A 24,472-nucleotide genomic window follows, 5' to 3' on the forward strand; every position below is an offset into this window, starting at 1 on the left:
TAGCTTAGAATATGATCGAGTCTTTGCCTGAATCTCACAGCACGTTCAAAACTTTTTAATTATATCTCTTAATTAGTTTGCCAAAACTTTACTTACAAACTACTACATAATCATGCTAGTCCTGTTCTACAAGATATGGGCATGAACTCACTTACGCAGCCTAACTGACGAGGTTTAACCATAATTTTAAAATGAACTTGGTCCAGCCAATGTACTTTCTTCTCCCTTCTACATCTCTGTCTCTTTAACACATATAGAAATCTGGTCCTTTGGCAGTGGCAATGAATACAGAAACATCTGCTTCCTGTTTAATTATAGCTTATTGATGCATCTGAGGAGGTTGCAAAATCTTGGCTAATTAGAAACAAGGAGCATCAAATTGCAGCTTATTGTATTTCAGTAAACCACAGCTTGCCATTTTCAGATGTAACAATAAACCTTGGATTTTGTTTGAACAGAAAGAAGATGCAATCGCTTCTTTTTCCCACGGAGGGAGAGAACGTGAGCATGTGACTTAAGTACATTTGTTCGCAACCTGCTGAAACTGGTTTATTGCTGAATTTCATTGAGATTCCACCACACAACGTATATTGGAGGAAAAGCATTGCCTGCAAAAGTGTCTAGGTACAGCATGTAACAAATTTCCATATGAGGGGGAAAAAAGGAGATAGCACCACCTTTTACAATTTAATTTTTTTAAAAAATAAAAAATAAAAATAAAAATAAAAAGATAAATCCATGTTTACCTTCAGGTACATGGTCCCAAATGAATGGATAACAGCAGCTTTAAAGAGGAAAAAAAGAGACAACACACGTGTCCAGAAAAGGATGTGGTTGAAAATTTAAAAAAAAAAGAAAAAGGAAAAAAGATGCCCCAAAGCAAGTTCTAAGAGATATCTACATGCCTTCTAGGCAAGAAGATCTTAAGTCTGTGTGCAGTAACAGTTTTTAAATCTGTCTTCACTGTGTGTGTCTCTGTAACTTTTCATTTCTTTCTCATCTTTTCCATGCTCACTTCCGATGCTTGTCCATCTTCTCAAGGTTCTTATTGGCATCTGGGGGGCTTTGATCTCCTGCATTCATGTATGATTTGTCTGCTAGTTTGAGCGCTTCATTCAGGTAGTTCTGCATAGAGGTCATGGCAGCGCAGATGGCAGCACTCCCAAATCCATGTGTGATCAGGCTGAAGTGAGTCAAACATCCCTGGATGCCAGGATCTAAGATAGGGCTTGGCCTCGCATTACCAAGAGGGGTTCGATCCTGAGTGAGGAGCTCTGTGAATTCTTTACAGATCTGTCTGGAAGAGGCAATAGGAAAGCAAATTAACTTTTAATGCTGCATTTCCACTGGTCAAAGACAATGAAACTGAAGGACTTTATCAATTTCTTCCCACTGAGATCCTCAGATGTGTTTAAGAGATGTTTTCCTTAAATATGTTTAAGAAAAAAGTAATTTAAAAACAATATCATGTGAATTATTACCATATTTTAAAATCCTCTTTTTTTCCCCTAGAAACTTACATGGCTTTTATGTCTCATTTTTTACAGATTAGACTAAAACTAGCTCAACAATGATTCCTACAGAAGGTAATTATTTGTAGCTCAGGTTTGACTCTACTCAACAATAATTAATACAGGCAGCCCTGTAACCAACATTTATGACTTTGCACCTAATTTCAAAACTCCTCTGCATTAATTTAGTTCAGGCTTTGGTAAAACATATTAGTTCCTTCCTTCCAGCCTTCTATTCCAAGAGAGAGACTGGAAGTGTTAGAAACAAGAGATAAAGAATAATAAAGAGAGTGGATATTCCTACTCACTATTTGCTTTAGCTTCATCAATTACAGGCCACATAAAGATTACTTGAATGAATAAGGCCCATGACAGGAGGGGGAAAAAAGATTCCTCGCCCTTGTCTAATATTTCTCAGAGTAATGTTTCTCAATCTTAGCAATTCTTAAGATGTGTGAACTTCCATTCCCAGAATGCTGGGGAATTCTGGGGGTTGAAGTCCACACATCCTGGAGTTGCCGGAGATGAGAAAAACTGCTCCAAACTTTTCTTTAGGAATCATTTCTGTAAAAATATCTGAAGATAGCAGGCTTTTCAGCATGCAACAATATTGCAGAAAAGATGCTGGGAATCTATTCCCAGTATTTAAAAAAAATCTCTGACCACTGGAATACTCCAAAACCAAACTGGTTAAGGGGAGGAGACTCTTTGGAAGTGGAACACTCTTCCTGGTGGAGATAGAGGAATCTCCCTCCTCAAATGTTTTTTTTTGGGCTTTAACTGTACGGGCCCAGGAACCCGATTCTAGAGGTCATCCAGATGGCAGAAAGGCTTTTTATTCCGTCATTAGAAGACCTCCAAGTTCCCTTCCAATTCTGCTATTTTGTATTGTATTCTGTATTTCTGTGGAGATACCTATGATCAAAGAGAGCCAGAGAGAAAACTTATTATGGACACTTTGAAAGTGTAATGATTATAAGCTGCAGAATACAAAGCAAGGCCACAGCAGCAATTCTTAAAAAGAGGACGTTTGTGATAGGAAATGCTCATTGGTGCTTGGTAGAACCTCAAGATGGCAACCAGAGAGAGGGGGGAGAAAAGGAGGGAGGGGGGAGGGAGGGGGGAAATAGGGGGAGGGAGAGAACAGGCATCTTGAATTAAGATATTAATTCTCTCATCAACACTTCCTGAGTTCCTTTCTCAAACACAGACAGAAAGACCCTCTTTGCTTTAGAATCACGGCTCCTGTTGCAGTACGATTTCAGAACTAAAAACAGTTTTAAGCTTTTGCAGTTGCTTTCGGCTTGATCTTCTGTCTAGATTTGCTGTATTAAGCAATATAAAGCGAGCTACAGCAGAATTTCCCCATCTGTGGTTTGCAAAAAAAATTATGGAAGAAGCAACAGGTGGAGGCTAATGGCTGAGGTGGAGGCATCTACAGATATCAAACTACCCTTTGACCTAGAGCTCAAACTAGCTTGCAAACTTGCAAAAATAGGAGATAACTCGTTAGACATTCTTAAAATGCTTTGACTGTTTCTGTTTAAGTTTGAATACCCCACAGGTTTCATCTCTGCTATAATGCAAATGCATTTTGAACCTGCAAATATTCATTTTTGAAGAGACCTGCAAGCATTATTAAAATTAAAGGTGTTCCTGCCTTTAAGCACTATTTTAAAAGGGCAACTTTTCTATAGCCACACAAACCCATTGAAAATAAGACCCCTAAGCCATACAGAGGTAGTCCTTGATTTTTAGTCCAGGTGATAAAAACAGGAAGTCATTAAATACAAACAAATAAGAATGTTCTTGTACAAGATAACAATAGCACTTAAGAATTATATACTGCTTTAAGGTGCTATATAGGACTCTCCAAGTGGTTTACAGAATCGGGATATTACCCCCAACAATCTGGGTCCTCTTTTTATCAACCTCAGAAGGATGGAAGGCTGAGTCAACCTTGAGTTGGTCAGCATCGAACTCCTGGCAATGGGCAGAGTTAAGAGTGAAAAATTGCAATACTGTATTCTACCTAGTGCGTCACCGTGGCTCTTAAGATCCTAATTTATAATGCTAGTATCTGATTTAAATCCTGATTCTCTTCACTAAACTCTACAAGATGCATCTTTGTAAGGCAAGAAAAGAATCTGCATCTAGACTAGAAGACCTCCAAGGTCCCTTCCAACTCTATATTATTATTATTACAAGAAATGGAGGTAGTGAGAGATTTTATCTTCCTGGGCTCCAAGATCACCACAGATGGGGACTGCAGCCAAGAAATTAAAAGACTCTTGCTCCTGGGGAGGAAAGCTATGGCAAATCTAGACAGCATACTAAAAAGCAGAGACATCCTGCCAACAAAAGTCAAGGCCATGGTTTTCCCAGTTGCAATGTATGGCTGTGAAAGTTGGACCATAAGAAAGGCTGAGCGACAAAGAATTGAGGCCTTTGAACTATGGTGCTGGAGAAGACTCCTGCAAGTCCCCTGGACTGCAAGGCAATCAAACCGGTCAGTCTTAGAGGAGATCAACCCTGACTGCTCTTTAGAAGGCCAGATCCTGAAGGTGAAACTCAAGTACTTTGGCCACCTAATGAGAAGGAAGGACTCACTGGAAAAGACCTTAATGCTGGGAAAGATTGAGGGCAATAGAAGAAGGGGACGACAGAGAATGAGGTGGCTGGATGGAATCACTGAAGCAGTAGGCGTGAGCTTAAATGGACTCCAGAAGATGGTAGAGGACAGGAAGGCCTGGAGGAACGTTGTCCATAGGGTCGCGATGGGTCAGACACGACTTCGCAACTAACAACAAAATAATAATAATAATAATAATAATAATAATAATAATAGTAATAATAGTAATAGTAATAATAATAATAATAATAATAATAATAATACCATTGAAGGTTAGAAACCCATATAAACTGTATTGTAAGCTTAAAAACCAACTTAATGTGGCTTTAAAAAGGAGAATGCAATCTTCTCGTAATTTAAAAATCCAGTCTCTGCCCACATTGACAATAAGCTCCAATCCAGCCTCTATCGCTCCTCACTCTTGACACCATTTCCACAGGAACTAATTAAAGCTCATCTTTTGCCTGCTCCTGTTGGTGGGGTTTATAGGTAGTCCTCAACTTACAACCATTCCTTTAGTGACCATCTGAGGTTACAACCACACTGAACAAAGTAACTTATAACCAGTCCTGGCACTTAGGATCATTGCAGCATCCCCACAGTCATGTGATCGAAATTTGGGAGCTTACAAGCAGCATGTATTTATGCTGGTTGCAGTATCCTGGAGTCACGTGATCACCATTTGTGACCTTCCCAGCTGGCTTCTGACAAGCAAAGTCAAGGTTAAAGCTTAACAACTGCACGAATCACTTAACAACTGCAATGATTCACTTAAAGACCGTGGCGAAAAAAATGGTAAAATTGGGCATGACTTACTTAACAACTGACTTTTTAGCAATGGAAAATTTACAACTCAGTTGTGGTGGTAGGTTGGGGACTCCCTGTACTGCTTGAGCCTTCTAAGCACTTTAATATATTCTATAAATCTTACATATTGCTTTCCACTCAAATAAAGATACTTACTTTGCGGCAAGGAGCATATTTTTCCTGCTGGACATCTCATTCCGGCCCAGATGGGGCCGAGTTAAATATTCAGCCACAGCTTTTGAGGGGAATTCAGTTTCACACACATAACCAAAATCCCGGGCAAGATGGACAGCTTCCCCTGCAAGTGGACCACAGAAGGGGAAAAAGAAGGAAAAAAGCAAGAATTTGCTTATTAGATCACACCCATTTAAATAACTGTTTGCAGACAAACAGATGAACAATATTTGCCACTGTCAGAACCAGCCCATATGTTTAACAAGATTATTTTTCTCCCCACCTTATAATTTATAAAAGCACCATTTGAGTTAAGTTTTTTAAAAGGGGGGAGCAAGAAACTACCTTCCCCAGAATAATGCTTTTCTGACATGTGTTGCACATAGGACAGCCAGTCAATAAAAACTGATGACTTTGCTATTTGGCCATTAGGAAAATTAAAACCCCACACATCTGGAAGAGACCAGGTAGGAGAAGGAGGATTTAAAACAATAGGCAATATTATACTTTCATTATAAGTAAGGGTCAGGACCTTGACAAGATAATAGTCTAACTTAAAGTAGGTCACATTTGAGTCCCACCATACAAATATTTCTCATCCTATAATGTCATCTGCTCCAGTCTGTTTTTGCAAAATGTAAAACAACTGCAAAAATATTTTCCTGGCAATAATTAGCATGAATTAGCACAAGCAGCCAGGATATTTATAAGCGAAGCAGCAAATGAATTTCCACTGACTGCTCCTGCCTGTACGAGTGTCACCTCTCACAATGTCGGCAGTTTTAAGTCAAAACACACTTATCCCAAATTTGAGGACATTCCCATCAATATACTCAGGAAGGCAACTATTCGCTTTTAATAGATCTATATTTCATCCCGACAGCCCATTTGATAAAGCAGTTCAGCAAAAACTTGTGGGATGCAACTGCTCTGCCTGTAAACATGCATGTTCTTCCTTGGAAATAATAACTGATTTACCCATGTGAATTTGTCATTTTGACTGCAGTAGCAAAGGTTGCCTATTGACATACGTATGACAAATTTCACATCCAATTATATGCTTATTTTCAACAGAAGTAGGCCTTGTGCTAATTTTACCTTTCATTCCAAGTCTCCCAACTATCATATGGGAATTACAGGAAAGGTTGAGAGTCAAAAGGTTTGAAACACGAAACTCATTATATTTTGCTACTCAGCTTAACAGGCTTAGAAAATACATTCCGTTTCTAAACAGACATAACTATCATTAAATATTCTTTGTATTTAAAGATCCTCTACTTTTGTTTTTGGTTACAGCATCTCTCTTATTTTCCATCACCCATCAAAATAAAACAACATTAGAAGGGATCTTAGACGTCATTCAACTCACTTGCTGCGCAAATATCCCTAACAACCAACCAGCCAGAAGTACCTTAAGCCAAGGAAGACACTGCTCTTTTTTGCTGCCAATTGATCCTACAGTTTGAGGGTTTCTCCTAAGAGTTTTAGCTGAAATCTGCTGCCTCTCCTTCTGGTTTTTCCTCTACCTTCTGCAACAGCAGAGAACAAACCTTCTTCATCAGTGGAGTTCTGAAAACATTGATTTCTGGAATGACTGTATTCTGTGGTCAAGCTAAGCAAGATTCCGGTTGGTTAATATTTGGAGGGGACACTTCTGGGAAGACCTAAGTTCTAGGCTAGATCCTAGATTCCCAGAAAGCAATAGCAAACCACTTATCTGCTATTGACAAGAAAACTGTGTGGTTGTATGCATGACGTCATGAGGAGTCAAGCTTGATTCAGAGATTTGATTTCACTCTGAAAGTTACTGGTGGTAGAAGTATGTCCTCCTCGATTGAAACTGTTCTTATTAATATATTAATGTTAATTTGTTAAGTGAACATTGGCTCTATTACTTGTATTCATATGACCATTTATAGTTCATTGTTTTAGGGCAGGGGTCTTCAAACTTGGCAACTTTAAGACTTGTGGACTTCAACTCCCAGAATTCCTCAGCCAGCTACGGCTGGCTGAGGAATTCTGGAAGTTGAAGTCCACAAGTCTTAAAGTTGCCAAGTTTGAAGACCCCTGTTTTAGGGCATTGTATGGGAGTTCTGAGTACTGCAGAGTTTTAAAAAACGAAAAGCGGAAAACAACAGACAGTCCAGCTCATATTAAACATAGCAAATTTGCCATGCTGCACATTTGGTATATGAAAGGAGACATATCAGTCCTAATCCCTTGTACAATGAACTCATTGCACAATAAATATTTCTAATTTAATTTAACCTAATTTAATGGATTTTAAGGCTGCCCGACTCCAAAAAGGTTCTGGGCGGCTTGCAATATTCATATATCTCTAGCTCATATGTTTATAGTTTGTTTAGAATACAGAAAATGTTAGTTTTTGTTTTAAAAGGTGGTTTTAGAATTCCACTGACAAACTTGCATTGTTGCAATTTATCTTTCTGATTTAGCAATCCAAAATCTCTGGTTTAAGTTCTTCTCTATTTACTATTGCTTTGAACCCTTATCAGTCCTTGCCAATCTTTCTTCTCAGCTTTTTATAGGTTGTTTTTAGCTGTTTTACTCAGTGCAGCTTTATAAGGAATTCTTTAAGAAATCGGACAATGAATTCTTAGCTGCTTGTTAGCACACATGAAAGTATCCCAAGAAACACAGTAATCAAAGAATGGAAATGTTCTTAAATTCATGCAATGGATGAGAAAGACAAGCTGATTCTCTGAATCAGCCATTTCTGCAGAAAATATCTATCCTCATCTACCCATAATGAAACAAACAATAGTTTTTTAACTGGAGTCAGACTGACAAACATGGGAAAGGTAAAAAAAATAACTGGCAATGTTAATGGGAAGGAGAAGAGTGATATTCAAAGCTTCTGATCACATCTAAAGTGGGACATCTCTGAGACTTCAATGAACAAATTTCACCACAATCTACATTATGCACTTTAAAAAATTGACAATTTTTACTGCCTTGGCGGTAAATTAAATGCCAATTTTACAGTGTCTATAAAAACTTCTAATCCAAAACTTTTTTACACAAACATACCATCCATAACAAGGATGTTTATCCTCCAAGGTTATGCCCCAACATATCCTTCATTCCTCCCTCCCCACTTCTAGTTTTGAGCATTAACATCTTCACCTACAGCTCTGCAGTGAATACATGATCTAGCTACAAAAAGCATTTTGGAATAATAAAAAAGAGGCCACCAGGGTGCAGACAGACGTTCAAGTCCAACCTCTTACAGGTAGTCCTCGACTTACAACTATTTGTTTAGTGTTCGAAGTTACAATAGCACTGGCCATTTCTCACAGCATTCCCCCATGGTCACATGATCAAAATCCAAGATGCTTGGCATCATATTTATGATGGCTGAAGCATCCCGGGGTCACTTGATCACCTTTTGTGACGTTCTGACAAGCAAAGTCAATAGAGAAGCAGATAGACGTAACAACCATGTTACAAACTTAACTGCAGTGATCCACTTAATAACTGTGGTAAGAAAGGTCATAAAATAGGGCAAAACTCACTTAACAACTCTAAGTGAGCTCAATTGTGATCATAAGTCAAGGCTACTTGTATTCAGGCAGAACTTTAAACTGAAACATCTCCAATCTGCCCAAACTCTATTTTAATAAGAAGCCCGTCGCATCTCATGGATCCAAAACTGAACAGCTCTTACCACAAGGACATTTTCGTCTCCTTATCGACTTATCCTTCGACTTATCCTTTCGGAAGACAACTTGATTGGCGAACACAAATTGCTCGCTTTGCCCTTTAACCCAGAAAAAACTTTAGGAGAGAAGACCAACTGACCTTCCACCAACGATGTAAGTAATGTCACATTTGCAGCTTTCCTTCTGCCCGCAGGAAGGTTCAAGCCAATTTTGTCCAGCTTCTCCCTTAGTGACCGGCCCCCATTTTTAGATTTGGCTCTGCGGATGAGAGAAGAGGGATGGGCGATGTTTAGATGCATCGTTGAAGAGGTCACATTTTGAAGCAATTGGGAAATACAAGTTGCTGACATTCAATACACTTCTGCCGATGGGGGGAGGGAAGAGAGGACTGTGAGAAGAGCTGACCTACTTTTGAATGTTCCATCACATGAACATCAGAAAGCAAGATGAAAAGGGAAGGGGGAGGAAGAGAAGGATACGCTTTGCCTCTGCGTTTACACTATCAAGCATCATTACAATCATGATGACCGACACAACGAAAATTAAAACCTTTTGCAAACACAAAGAGCATCAAACAAACTTTGTTGTGGCAGTACCCGTACATGGATATTAAATGCAGCCTTGATTTTTTTTTTTAATCTAGGATGTAAAGTCCACTGTACTTCCACTACTATAAATGGCATTTGAGAAGGATGGAGAGAATTGAGCACATTCCCTCAATTTCTGAAAATTAGGCTGTATATTAGCAATTCTCTAAAAGCGGTGTTTCTCAGTCTCAGTAACTTAAGCATGCTGGCTAGAATTCTGGGAGTTGGAAGTCCGCCCATCTTATAAAAGTTGTGAGGTTGTGTTTTAAAGCACAGTAAACAATTCTGGCGAATTGCTGAACAGAACTGCTTAATGTGAATGTTATTTACAAAGGTAGGGTGGATATGAATCCTTCTACACGCAGAACAAGCTTTGAGTTCAAGAACTGGTAGCTCATAGTTCATAATCTTGATGAAGCATCACACAATCTGAATTCAGTTTCAACCCAGAATTAAAAAAGAAAGAAAGAAAGAAAGAAAGAAAGAAAGAAAGAAAGAAAGAAAGAAAGAAAGAAAGAAAGCCGAAATTTCCTATCAAAAGCTGAAGACTCAGCTAACACACTGAAATCTCAGACATTCTTCCTCATTATGGTGAGATGGATTGTATTCATGTTATGATAACTCCCACATTTGTTTCCCTATACAGTTATTAATTAGGAGATACAACTACTAGGGCAATTTGTATTCTTCTCTTGTGGTGATGTGTTTCTTTATTTGGATAAGGCCTATTAAAAAGCAACCCTAAATTAATATAAAGCACATGGCTTTCAACTCAAGACTAAACACTGGGTTCTGAGTGACATTGCACTCAAGACAAAAAAAAGTACATTCTATTAATCTGCATTAAATACCATTAAAGGAAGTGCTTTAGACTTTCCCTATCTTCCTATATCAAAAATTTGGGGCATTGCCTGAAAGCCCTGGGCACCCCCACTTTAAAGTAGGTGTGCTTGGAATCTCACCTCTTCTTGGGATCACTTCCCCCAGATATGTTGGCAGCATATCCCTGTGATTACTTGGGTGGGGAATGAGTAGCTGATTACATACTCAATTTCTACTGATCCCTCTAAAGCTAAAAAGTATTAGTTATGCTCAGTGTTTGGATGGAATACCACTAGCATATCTCAGTGCTATAAACTAGATAAGAATTATAAAATTGGAACTATTTGCAAGGTTGCAGCATACAATATTTATTCAAGCCTATACACAAGAATCCAGTCAACTAGAGCTCAACATTCAATTGACACTATATAAGGGTCAACGGAATTCAAGTGGGGCTGTACTTGGATCTCTTGTGGCAACACAATGACTCTAAACTGATGATGTGTTTAACTCCACCCCCCAGCTCTGCTTGTTCTTCTCCTATAAGTGGCGGCCAATTGCTTCCACACTGTTGCAGAAAAAAATAACATGGGCACGGCCAAGGAATCCCCATGATTTAAACTTAACTGAAGAACAACTTTTCTTTGTCCTTCAAAATTACAGCTGGTAGCTTCTGAATGTGAGCCTCAGCAATTCTACTTTTGGCAGCCCCATCAACGTTCGAACAGACAATAAACATTCTCTGGAATGATGATGATGAGCTTCACCTGTCCATTTCTGAACCTCAAAACACCCTGGAATAAATCAGACTTGGCTATGTTTTTCTCAATCAACGTCTTAATACAATTTGGAAATGGTGTTGTTCTAAAATAATCCATGTATTTCTCTTTCACACCTTTTTAACATTAGACTGACGTCCTTTTCAATTATTTCTTTTTTGCAATGTTGGGGTGGGGGTGGGGGTGGGATAGAGAGAGTCTGTTAACAGGAAAAGAGAACGCACAATAAAATCCTGTTATGGCACTTTTCAATTCTGGAAAGGCAAAAGGGTGCCAAGGAGGGGAAAAAAGAGTGTGAAGGCAAGAGGCTTCAAAATAAACTCTATTAGGATGCAGTGTTTTATCTCCTGTTTGCAAGATTCACAACCAGAAGAGACAAGAAGCTATTCTGTTCCACAGGCCATTCAGTTCCACAGGACACAAGGAAGCCCCCTTGACAGGACATGATTTGACCCAGGAGGGGTGGGGAGGGGAGAGATAGCCGAGGAATGATGTGCTTACCTTCGGAGGACTCCTCCCAGCAAAGACGCATTCAGACATTCAGGAGGAGATAGTCTTCGCTGAACCTCAGCCACCGTCACTTTATATTTCGATGTTGAACTGAGGAGAGAAAGCCGTCCAGGAACAGAGCAGAACACTTCGTTGGGATTGATCACTACACCCAGAAGTCCATCTTTCTGGCAAGGGAGACCTAATGCATTGTTTTTCGTTAGTGAAATGGGACCTGGAGAGCCAAAATATACAAAAACAAACAAACTACGATGGAGTGTTTCTCCCGTCTTTTTTCTTTTCTGGGAAGTCTAAATGTTTAACATAAGGATGCCTGAGGTAATACCTCCCACAACCCAATGTCCTGGTGAGCTGTACTTTATTTACCATAATCCCCAGTCATTCTGTGTCTGATAGCTAGGGATTATGGTATCTGAAGACTTATAGGCACCAGATTGAAGGTGGCCTTCCATAATGAATCCAATTTTTTTTCTAAACAATTAAAGAGCATTCCTGGCCTTATGTGAAAAGGGCAGACAAGGATCCACTTATTACTTGAAGACACCTGAAGCAGTTATATAAAAAGATTGTTCTTTTATTATTTAACAAAGTATTTGGACTCCATTGCTTAAGTGCCTTCCCAATTATGCTGATATAATCTATTGTTCTAACAATTAAGAACAATAGTCTACAATCCAGCCAAGAAGAATTTTAAGTTAAAGTCCTCTTTTTGCCCTGAAATCCATAGGCCATGGATAAAATGTAGACAAGACTGTAGCTTTTTCTAAGCTAACAATTCTATGACAAAATTGCTGTCATATTACTGCATACTGCAGAACTGCAACATGGGCAGCAAATAAATTTGGTAACAACAACAACAACAACAACAACAACAACAACAACAACAACAACAACAACAATAATAATAATAATAATAATAATAATAATAATAATAATAATGTTCTTGAGTTCGTTCCATTTAAGAAATGAATGCTTTTTTTCCTGACTTTAGTTCCTGGAGTGGCATCTTGACTTTATGAAAATTAAAACACAGAAAGCACAAATCAGCAGATGTGTATTTGTGTTAAAGTATGTTCAACTGGCAGTTACATTCTAACAAAAACTGAAACCTGAGCTCTTCTCCAGGAATATTTTGAGTTGGAGCGGGCAGGAGAAGAAGGGGTTAAAGCGCTAAGCCAGACACTTTATTTATCAAAGGAGGAAGATTTCTGAAAAGCAGGTGAAACAGACAGCAGAAAAATTGTTATACTATGAGCTAATTCTCAAATCAGCTATGAGTTGACAACAAAACATTTCTGGTTCCTCTCAGACACATTTTCCCTCCTGTCAGTTTTAAGTTACAGACAAAATCATCCTTTGATTTATATATTTATTCTAAAAACTTTAGGGGTGTGTGAATTGTGCAACAAAAAAAAGGGAAAGGTCTGTGCAGTTTCTCCACCATGGATCTGCACCTCAACCTTATAAATATCACCGGTAGAAGCTTGTGATTGGATATACAACAGCCCCGTAAATTCATATTAAATTAGAGCTGTTCACGGATAAGCACATATAAATGGCTGCTGTGGCACAGAGGGCCCCTACAGGGAAGGCTACCACATATCTAACCAAACAGAGACCTCTCTTTTTAATATCGAACAGAAACCCACTCAAATTAAATGTTGAGGCCAAGGCCAAAGTGTTTAGTTGCAGCAGGAACATTTCTTCATTGATTTGCCCACGTTAAACACAAGTAATAATGCAAAAGAGAGAGATCGCTATCCTCAAAGAAATATTTCTATTATTCTTGAGAGTTTTCATTTCTCTCCCCACCTCTTAGAAGATGAAGGATTTTTTTTTCCTTCTAAGACATCTATAACTACCAACGAATGGATAATAACAGCAAATTTTAACAAACAGAACTCATTCTCCAAAATTGCACATTATATATTGTAACCCAAAGCATAACATTCAAGGAATTGCTATAAGGTCTTCAGAAGGAAACTTAACCCATTTTAAATCCGTTGTATTAAGCCAAGATCTAGGGTGTAGATACTTTTTTAAAATTTGTAGATTTGTAAAATATTTGTTTATAAATAAGTATTCATGTTCATCTTTTCAGAAATATATGTATATATATATATATCCGTGGGTATATATGACCGCTCATATAAAAAACTTGATGGCTGGAGGGAGAGGGGGGGAGAATCTTACTTTTTTATACTTTAGTTGTTTGTTGTTGTTTTAAACAAAGTCTCTTTTCAAAAAGGAACATAAAGGCAAATCTGAAACTCCTAAAAAGTTTTATGAGTGAAAATACCATCCTATAAAAGACAAAAGAAAACAAACCAGCAGAATGTAAACTTACTGACCTTTTCTAATGACTGTCTGGTCATGCATTAATAAGTGCTGATCTTCCACATTCTGGAGAGAGAATGTGAAATTTTTTTTTAAGAATACAGTTGTGGAATACAATTTGTGCCCGCTTCCCCACCCAATATACAAACATATTTCATTAACATATTCCCCTAATTGTTTTTAGCAAAAGACACAAAACTTTATAGCAAAAAATTTTAATGGACATCTAAACAGGCCAACCCAACCAACAAAAAGTAACCTGCTTGAAATCGTGCTGAGATCAATGGGATGTACAATCATACAAAGTTCCAGTGCCTGTCAGCTTATTATTCAAGGAAGCGAGCCAGCGGCTTTACTTTTCAGTAAACATGCTGCCTACATTCCTGTGCATATTTAGAATTATGATCTACTGCATTCATGGATCTACTTAAATCCCCAGGTAAACAAGTGAGGAAGTTCATTCACGACTGAGGCATTTTAGGATGCTGGTGTGCACAAACACAGAATCTGTGGTTCTCCATTTCCATTTCATAACTCAGAACATTTTCAAGCTGACCTCAAAATAGTTCAGGAAAAAGTGGTTCATATCATCGTGTTAAGCTAGCATATGGTTGGCCTGCTTGAGACCAGGTGTGATGTGTGAATATATCCCCAACACAAACTGATTTACAAATGACAAGGGAAGGGATCACACACCTAGTGGCAAAATTAATCAGGAGGATGAGCACTGTGGATGAATTACACCAACATCTGAGCAGTTGGGCTTTTTTATCTCTGGTCTACAGGTAGTTCTCGTTTTACAACCACAACTGAGCCCCAAAAGTTTCTGTTGCTAAGCGAGACATTTGTTGAGTGAACTTTGCCCCACTTCATGACCTTTCTTGCCACATTTGTTAAGTGAATCACTGCAGTTGTTAAGTTAGTGACGTGGTTGTTAAGTGAATCTGGCTTCCCCATTGACTTTGCTTGTCAAAAGGTCACAAAGGGCGATCACATGTCCTCAGGACACTGCAACCATCGTAAGTATGAGTCAGTTGACAAGCCTCTGAATTTTGATCACATGACCACTGGGATGCCACAACGGTCCTGTGAAAAAACAGTCAGAAGTCACTTTTTTCAGTGTCATTGTAACTTCAAACGTTCACTAAATGAACTGTTGTAAATTGAGGACAACCTGTATTTATTTTCAGAGAATTATTCTACATGACCTGAACTAGTTTGGTGTAGAGGTTAAGACATCCGATTAAAAATTGGGGGACCAGGAGTTCCAACCTTGCCTTAGGCACAAAACCAGCTGAGTGACCTTGAGCCACTCATTCTCTCTCAAGTCTTGGGGGAAAGACAGTGGCAAACCACTGGTGAAAATCCTTCTCATGAAAACTGCAGAGACCTCTCAATGCGGTCATCAGGAGTCAAAACCTGACTCACAGGGACACCAAAAAATGTGACCTAACCATGAAATGAAAGACCAACAATTTTGGGAGCAAGCTACAAAACTACTACAAGACTATTAGAATGTCATTCTTTGAGACTGAGCAAAAGAACAGCTTGTTAACAATGCAGGCCTTCTATCCCACTGGTTAAAATCTGCAATCAGTGAGGCAGTTTTATTTTGGAGCCAAATCTGAATAAATGGACTCACTTAGCTAACTTCCCTTCCGGCATGGAGGATTTCTGTACAAATGAAATGAACCACTTTGGCTGTTTGGTTGACCAAGAAGGCAGGATGCAAATGGGGAAAAAATAAATAAAAATAAAATGCTCTTTGCTATTGCCTTCCCCAACCTGATGGCTTGCAAATATGGAATGCTATTGGCCATTGTTGGCCGGGAACTGATTAAGAACAGCTGGAGAACATCAGGTTAGAGAAAGCAATGTTAGCACATCAAGTTCTGTTCCTTGGAATGACGAAGCACAGGCAGCAAGGTAGCCATGTCATTGCTGTAGGATTGTTCAATAAATAGGATTGCACAGGTTATGAAGCAATGGAGGAAAGACAGATTCTCACACCTCTGTGTTTGTGCAATGCCTCTTTCATGCCCGAGTTATACACACTTCAGGGTGAAGTAATGATCAGTTTAAAACTTGATTCACCCATACCTGGCTTCTCATACAGATTTTCGTATATAAAGAAAATAAGCATACGTGGCTGGGCTGAACAAAACCGTCCATTCTACCAGCATTTTCTCAGTGAACAGAAAATGCTTGCAACCCTTTCCACTTCCTTGCAATTTTATGAGCATAAAATTCTCAAGAGTGGATCCTTTGTTGCTGCCCAACCCCACCCTTTATTTTAGATTTAACGTTACTGCACTGACTGTATACATCTTCATGTATTAATCTGTTCACTCTAGATCAGGGGTAGGCAACCTTGGCTCTTTTATGACTCGTGGACTTCAACTCCCAGAATTCCTGAGCCAGCTGGCTCAGGAATTCTGGGAGTTGAAGTCCACGAGTCATAAAAGAGCCAAGGTTGCCTACCCCTGATCTAGATCCATCACCATGAAGGCAAAATTAGTGGATGAACGTGAACACAAATGATATAATCAAGTGCTAAACAATTAAGTAAAAAACACCAGCACCTATTTTCTCAAAGTTGAGGGTATAATGCTCAATTCTGGGCAGGGTTCAGAAGGACTCAAGGGGTCTCTTGTTGAACGCAAGTTAATCCAGAACTGGGAATTTCAACCTCTCCCAATACAACTAGTCCTCGACTTACAACTATACAATTGAGCTAAAAAAAATTGTTGCTAAGTGAGTTTTGACCCACTTTTACAAACTTTCTTGCCACAGTTGTTAAGTGAATCGCTGCAGTTGTTAAATTAGTTTAACATGGTTGTTAAGCCAATCGGGCTTCCCCGTTGACTTTGCTTGTCAGAAGGTCGCAAAAGGCAATCACATGACCCCGGGGACACTGCGACCGTCATAAACATGAACCAGTAGCCAAGCATCTGAAAGCATCAAAGCATCTTTGATCACGTGACCATGGGGATGCTGCAAAGGTCGTACGTGGGGAAAATGGACATTTTTTTTCCAGTGCAATTGTAACTTTAAAGAGTCACTAAACGAATAATTGTAATTCGAGGACTACCTGTAAAGGTTTCTTTAGTAAGATAGCCCAGGTTTGACCAAGCTATTAGAGCAAAAGTTGATAAAGAATATTTGTAGCTCAGGGTTGAAATAAGGGATCCTTGGTGCTCTCTGAGCTTGGTCGTTTTTCTTGCAGATGTTTCATTACCCAGACTAAGTAACATTAGCAGCACTGATGATGTTACCTAATTTGGGCAATGAAATGTCTGCCAGTAAACCACCAAGCTAAGGGAGCACCAAGGACCCCACATTAACAAAAGTTGCTGTACCATCCTCCCCATTCATGGCATTTTATTTTGACCCCAGAATTGTTACCTGGACCTCTTCCATCTGGTGGGCCATGTCATGCAGTCCTAAGTTCTCCGCCAGGCTGGAAGCATCGAGCCCATGGCCGTGGGACAGGAGCAGCTCAGATCGCCTGTAGGTGTCCCTTCTTGTCCCAAGGGAGCCGCTTTCCAGAGCTGGGAGATGAGGCATCAAGCCTGATCGGGCATGGTGGGATAAACCGGAATGGTCTTGGTTGCTCTGACGGCTGGGCCAGCTGGTTTGCTGCTGGCTGGGAGGAGGTGGTGGCGGCTGATGAAGTGGATTGATAGAAAAAGGATCCCCGAGGTGTGAGTAAGGATCACTGGACTGGGAGTAAGGCAAAGGCTGGTAGGGGGGAGGGAAGTAAGGTGGCTGGAAATCGGAGGTCCCCGAGTGAGAAAGAGGGGGAGCTGGGCTATAGAGGTGCTGGCTGACAGCGGAGAGGTGAGGCAACCTGGGATTCCCGTTGCTGCTTCCATCGTGCCGGTCCTGAGAAGAAACCACATGCAACCCAGTTAGTGAAATTCTCAAACTGGAGGAAGACCTGCAAACTGCTGCCATGCACTGTTTGATGGGCGACATTGGGAAATTAAGCCCCATTGGTCTTTCTTTCTTTTTCTTTCTTTCTTTTTCTTTCTTTCTTTCTTTCTTTCTTTCCTTTTCTTTTTTTTCTTTTCTTTCTTTCCTCTTTCTTTCACTTTCTCAGGAAAATTACTACCCAAACATTTATTTAGCTTCAATCTTCAAGGACTCCAACTGGACATAGCCTCCAATATGACAAAAACAAGCACTCTGCAGTTCATGAGATTGGACTGCAGAACTATATGACCTCACACTTTCAACTAATTCCTGTATTTTTCCCCTTAAAATAAGTGCATTTGCTGTGGATTAAACAGTTTAAATAAAGACAGCACCCTCATACTGCTTGGGATGGGGATTTGTAATCAAATGTGGCAGAGATCAGTTAATTAGACTCATGAACCTGCTGTTTTAAGCTTAAATGCAACAAATTGCAAACCAATTAACACCAAGTTTTATTTTCAGCTAATATATTTTGGGGCCAGTCAAGTGGAAAAAAAATCTAATACCTCATACACAAACATAATAACAAACCACTCTGTAATAAATGGGGGGGAAACAATTTACAGCATTGTTTGTTTGATTTATTGATTTACAAGTCATACTGATCACCTATCTCATATGATGACTCTAGGCAGTTCACTAATTTTATTAAATGTAGATGCTACCTGACTCCCAGTGGTTTACAATTGTTAAAACATTTAAAAAAACACAGAATATAAAAAAATGTGAAAACAGCACAAGAGAAAGGCACAAAGATAGCAAAGAAAATAAAACTCATTAGAACTGAAAGCAAAAAGGAGGCATCAATTGTCCTTTCTAAAGATCTAGGCAAACAGCCAGATCTTTAAGGTCCTTTAAAATCCTAGCAGAATGGAAGTCCTTTAAATTTTATTTCAGAGAATGAGATCCCGAGCATTTCATTCCAGAGAGCAGATACTGCTATAGAGAATGCAGGATCCTGGGATCCCGATATGTGGCCCTCAATCTCTGGCAGATAGATATTCAGAAACGTACGTATATTATCCTGAAATATTTGGCTTGCAATTTAACCATATACTTGATTAATCAGAATTTAAGTACCATTGTGTCCAAGAAGTTCAATAATTTTGCCATTGATTCTACAGATACTGGGATCAAATCTCGGTCTCCCTCCAAAAATATAATCACAACTTCCAAGTTGTTTTATTTTTTAAAGAAATGCTATCAGTTCTTAATGTACCACGAATTTACAAAATTATGCATCTAAATTAACAACCATCCCTTTTGCCCACTTATTGCTGCATGAAACACCAAGCATCCTTTTAGCAATCGAAAAGTTAATTAACTTATTAGCCAGGATATCTGACATGGAACTATATAAAGATTCCTCTGTTTGTGCGTGTGTGTAATTACTAATATTAATACTGTAGCAATAGTTTACTGGCATTCAGAGGATTCCTTTTTAAAAATAAGGCATGCACTTTGAAACCAAACCCGTTGGATTGTACATATCTTCAAGGCTACTGCAGGTTACCAATCACTGATTACGGAATTAGTTGAAACTAAGTGTTAAAACCGCAACTAGCATAACATCTCAATGCTGGGCCACTGGGAATTATACAGCTTCTTTCCTTTAAAAAAAACCCAGGGAAAATCAAAGGAAAACTGGAAATGGGAAGCAAGAGGGAAAAGTGCTTCTAACAGATTAACTATAGGGCAGTGGGAGGAGGCAGGTTTAAGGTTGCTATGAATGAATGATGTTGGAAGTCCCCTTTCCCAAGAAGCCCCAGATTGTCTCCAATTGCATGTCAACCTAGAGAAAGTCTGAAAGAAGTTTACATTATTTTCTATTTTCTTTGGATAGGAAAGGTCTCTTTCCTCTCCTTCCCCCCAAATAAATTTGGTTTATCTTCTACCCCAGATTGTCCCCCAATTGCATGTCAACCTAGAGAAAGTCTGAAAGAAGTTTACATTATTTTCTATTTTCTTTGGATAAGAAAGGTCTCTTTCCTCTCCTCCCCCCCCCCCAAATAAATTTGGTTTATCTTCTACCCCTCAAAGTAGTCTTAGTCTTCCTGTCCTGGCACTGGGCAGCCAGCTCTAGAGGCCCAGAAGTCTTGTTAAGAGGCCAGGAGGATTCCTAGGGGTAAATAAAACTCAGCCAACCTGTCTCAGCCATATTTAGACTTATGCTGCAGTTGAGGTTCTCTGACTTGTTAATTTAATTCCACTAAAGATGTTAAAACAAAGAAAAAAGTAATTCACAGCCTAACAAAGATGAGCTAATCCGCTTTTTTTAAAAAAAAAAACCAGGGATGCTTCTTCGCTTGGCCTGTTACCAGACAGCCTCTACCCTGGAGGGGTGACTTCTCAGTCTCCTTGCACCTTTAATTATTAAATATTAAAGATTTGTCTCTATACTGATTCTCAGCCTTGTTTCCAACTGTATTAAATTTGATTCCAGATCTTTAATTTTTCTTCTTTTTTTTTTGTTTTGTTTTGCGTCATGCATCCTTCCCTTGCCAGGGCATTTTTTTTTCCTGTAATCCCTAAAGAAAAGTGAATTTAGGATCTAAAAGGGATCCCCCAATTTACTTGAGGTTGCAACCTTGTGCCCAATTTACTTAGCAAGGAGCTCTACCAAAACCTATTGGCTTACTCCCAAACACTGTAGAAATCAGAAATGTCCCTGCTCAGCCTGTGAAATCCTCAAGTGTCTAAATGCAAACAGAAGCACAAACTGAACCACAAACTGACCAAACATATATTAGACTCACACTCACACGTTAAAACAATAAAAAACTAATCAACTAATGTTCTACAAATACATCTGGCATGCCTTTATCTTCCTGGGTAAGCGTGTTGTGCCAATACAATCATTGTGATCTTAAAATATGTATTCCTAATCAAGCAAAAGGCTCATCATTTCGTTGGAAAATATACCTTGGAGGAGAATTACTCAAGACACAGTGGTTGCCAGAACACAACGGTTAAATCTTGCTTACTCAAACCATAGTTTGCTATGGCTACGCATTTGTCTACATTCACACAATGCATTCACCCACTACCCAGTTAAGTCACATTTCAACTAAGGCTGTTGTGTAATCTCAGCACTTTAGAGTCACCAGGATTCTTCATTTTCCCATTGCCAGGAAGACGGACTGCAATCTGGTTTGGGTTCTTCAAATAGGGAGGGGCAGGGACATTTAGGAAAGGGGGGCGGGCATCCCAGTAACTATTTCTGCTTAAGCCAAAAATCTCCCCGTATGGCTGTTATCTGATCCTTAAAAACAAGTTGCAGGAAATCGGCCTGCAAGACCCACCTGGGTGGGGGGGTGGGGGGGGTGTCGTGGAAGACATTATAAAAATATGCAGTCGAATGCAGGTAATTTAAATAAATTACTTGGGTGGGGAGACACATTCTAAACAAAAGGGAGGGAGGGAGGGCAAGGCCAGGCTTAAGCTGCAATCAAAAAGCTTTTCTATTGCAGAGCAATCGATACCGATTAACTCCCGAATTCTTTTTTTGTTTCACAAGGCTTAAATGCCCATTCACCGAAAAAAGAGGAAGATCGATGCTTTTGTTCACAAAAGCGGAAATTTTGGAAAGTCCTGTCCATCCTAGGCACGCCCCTTCCCAAACAGGACACGGGTCAGGGCTTGTCAAGCAAGCCAGCCACCTGAGCACAAGAGGTAAAACTAATCCAGGGCAATTTTTTTTTTATTTTTTTTTTTGCTGAGCCTTGAAGGGAAACAAACCTGGCTAGGATTTCCAAACCCTCCGGGCACCCCTTTTTTCCCGAGGTGTGCTTGGTGCTACAGTTAAAGGCGCCGAGGGGAGGGCTCCGGTGCCCTTCGGACGTGCCCAAGATCGTCCACTTCTTCCTGCCTTTCCCGAGGCCTCTTTTTTCTCCTCCTGCCCTTCCCCGCTGCCGGAACCAGTCCAACAGGCTGGAGCGTCGGCTTCGGAGGCTCCCTTTCGCCCGGGCCCTCGCTTCCACCCCGCACCCCGCCCCGCCGCGTGGGAGGACCGGGAGCCCTGCGCGCACCTCGGCCTGGAAGCGTGCAAAAAAAAAAAGTTTGCCTGGATTTCCCGCGGGGCGGGATTGGGAGGTTGTGTGTGTGTGTGCGTGTGTGTGGAAAGAGCCGGCAGGGATTAATCATTTCCGCTCCTCGGCAAAGCCAGGCTTTTATTATTTTTCTTCCCTTTTTCCCTGCCTCGCGAGGGGGGAAAGCGTTGGGGCAGAGCGGGAGCGAAAAAGTTTTCAAAGAAGGAAACAGATTTCCTTTTAAGGGACCGGGGGTAAGTTGGGGGGGGGGGAGGTCGTTATAGTCCTTTACGGGTAAACCCAGTCGAGTTCAAGGGCAGTTCTTTCCGAGCGCGCTAGGACACGCTGCGTTCGCACAAGACGTTTAACGCGCTTGTTGAACTGACCCTCGTTTTTCGAGCAACAAGCTATAAATTCAGGCGGCACTCCGCGCAAATGAAAGCGAACGCTTAATGAAGCCTGGCATCGTACGGGGACGCGCGCACCCACGGGATCTTTTTTTTTTTTTTTTTTAAGAACCCGGGTTAAGGTTTTCGTAGGAACGCAGCCCACCAGGTTTGCACGGCTTTAAAGCCATCGCCACCTAAGCCTGGTATCGCGCTGGCGCTAGGGAGAAGGAATTGATTAGTCTAGGATTTCTGCATACACTTTGCCGTGTTTTCACGACCTTCCTCCGGGAAAGACGGTAGTAACAGGCCGGCCAGTCGGTCCCACGCGAGCAGCGCGAAATAAGCGCCTGGCCCGACTCTCGCGGGGGCCCTTTTGGCGCTCGCGGTGTCTCAGGCGCTGCACAAAAGTTGCACGGGGGGGGGGGGAAGGCCTTCGGACGCGAGGTGGATCCGAAGGATGCTCCTGGTGGGGGGGGAGTCGTTATCCACCTCTAAGGATACAACGCAAAAGCCAAAGGGAGACCCTTTACTTTTGGAGGAAGTCAAACAGCTATTTAAATGTGGGCCAAGCTGCTTTCAATTCAAAGGGCGACTCCGAAGCCGCCTTTGAGCGGATGACGGCGGGGATGCGAGGGAAATCCTGTACCTCCCCCTCTAAAGTGAAGTCCGGCTGAAACTTTTTTTTAAAAAGCCTTATTCTGATACCAGGGGCCCTGTCTAGAAACTTGTACAAGGAGCAAGAAAGAGAGGCAGGAGCCCAACATTCAAGGCCGAGGACGTCGAGAGCACCCCCACCGCCAGCTATGAAAAAGAGAGAAAAAAATAACCGAACCCTTTTTTTCAACACATGGGAAAGAGCGCATCCGATTTTTAAGTTCTGGGTTGCATCGTGATTTGGACGCCCCATCACCATTTTTACCAGGGTCAAAACGGCATCGCGGGCATCGCTTTAATAGATGTAACCTAATTAAAAGCAGAAAACTCAACATTTCAGCGATCCGATGCTGAGAGCTAGCGCACTTAAAAAGTACGTGCCCCCCGGGGGTAAGGCTCATTCGATTTCCCCGGGACTTATTTACGAGTACCCGATTGCCGATTGGACCGTAAAGGTATTCCTTAAACTATATCTTGAATTCAGCATGCTTAGGACTTGCACCTGAAATTATTTACTAAGTCAAGAATGTCAAGAAAACTCCATACCGTATCAGATACACATACCCAGGACGCAGCGCTCCTAGAAGCTTACTACTATACTCCCAAATACAATCTGGAGCAACGTTTTATCTTCCAATAGCTCGGTTTAACTCGGGGGAACCGTCCACTAAGCTCGCTTTGATCTGTCCCCCCCCTCCTAACTTCTGCATGGACGTGAACGCAAAGCCAATAACCAAAGCAGCAACGAGACACCCCTCCCCGTCTGATCAATGAGGACTAGCCACATTCATAGTCTTAACCTCTCACCTCGCAATCTTCTTCGTACTTGACATTGTCTGCTAGTTTCCACAACATGGCGTCCAGTATTCCCCAAAATGATATATAAAAAAAATAATAATAAGTAAAATCAATTCTATAAGGATGTGAACCCGAAGGGCGGGGAGGTAAAGCACCCCAGCCTTGAAGTATGGTAAATCCAAGGAGGGAGCTGGAGAAAGTAGAACTCTCTCCCCAACCTTCAAGGAGCTGCTTTAAGGACAGGCATATAAACAAAATAGCGGGGGAGAGAGAGAGAGTCCGCCCGAGAATTTAATCACTGAAGTTCTTTTTCCCATCCCGCCACCCTTAATGGCCACCTTATTAGAATAACTCCTCCCCCAGGGAGGGCCCAGGACAAGGCGGCTTTCCCCGGACAGGCGGCGCAAAGCTAAGCCAATGGGGAAGTTAGCGTGAGCATGAGAAGCCCCGCCCCGCTCGCGCTCTGGCCTTTGGAGCCTTTCCAAAGCGCGCACGCGCACGCGCGCCTGGGAAAGCGCCAGCCTGCCCGAAGGCTACTCACACGCATGGCTAGCAGCGGGGCGGGGCAAGCGCTCCATGCGCGCACGCAACCCGGCTGGGAGAGCTTCACGCTGCGGCGCACGCTTCCAGCTGGACCCCGCGCGGCGAGGAAAATTAACCCCTTGGACGCGGCTCCCTTCGCTGGATTTCCCCACCGAAGTTGGGGGAGACGCGAAAGCCAGCAAGAACGAAGGGAAACAACTCCCGCCGCATGGGGAAAAAGATTTTCCCCCCCAAAGCTGA

General features: G+C 41.0%; 1 protein-coding gene across 1 annotated transcript; it reads right to left on the minus strand.

Moving 5' to 3' along the window:
- Nucleotides 1-921: 921 nt before the first annotated feature.
- Nucleotides 922-23,757, minus strand: TFAP2C (transcription factor AP-2 gamma). The gene is made up of 7 exons (XM_015824777.1): nucleotides 23,699-23,757; nucleotides 17,248-17,727; nucleotides 13,857-13,908; nucleotides 11,497-11,719; nucleotides 8,947-9,065; nucleotides 5,107-5,248; nucleotides 922-1,297 (listed from the first exon to the last, which is right to left on the minus strand). Exons 1-7 carry the CDS (start codon nucleotides 23,744-23,746, stop codon nucleotides 1,012-1,014), a joined length of 1,350 nt encoding a protein of 449 aa, XP_015680263.1. The 5' UTR covers nucleotides 23,747-23,757; the 3' UTR covers nucleotides 922-1,011.
- Between the last annotated feature and the right edge of the window lie 715 nt (nucleotides 23,758-24,472).

This window comes from Protobothrops mucrosquamatus, unplaced genomic scaffold (assembly GCF_001527695.2).
Source record: "Protobothrops mucrosquamatus isolate PMUCROS unplaced genomic scaffold, P.Mucros_1.0 scaffold2350, whole genome shotgun sequence".
In the NCBI taxonomy this organism is placed as follows: Eukaryota; Metazoa; Chordata; class Lepidosauria; order Squamata; family Viperidae; genus Protobothrops; species Protobothrops mucrosquamatus.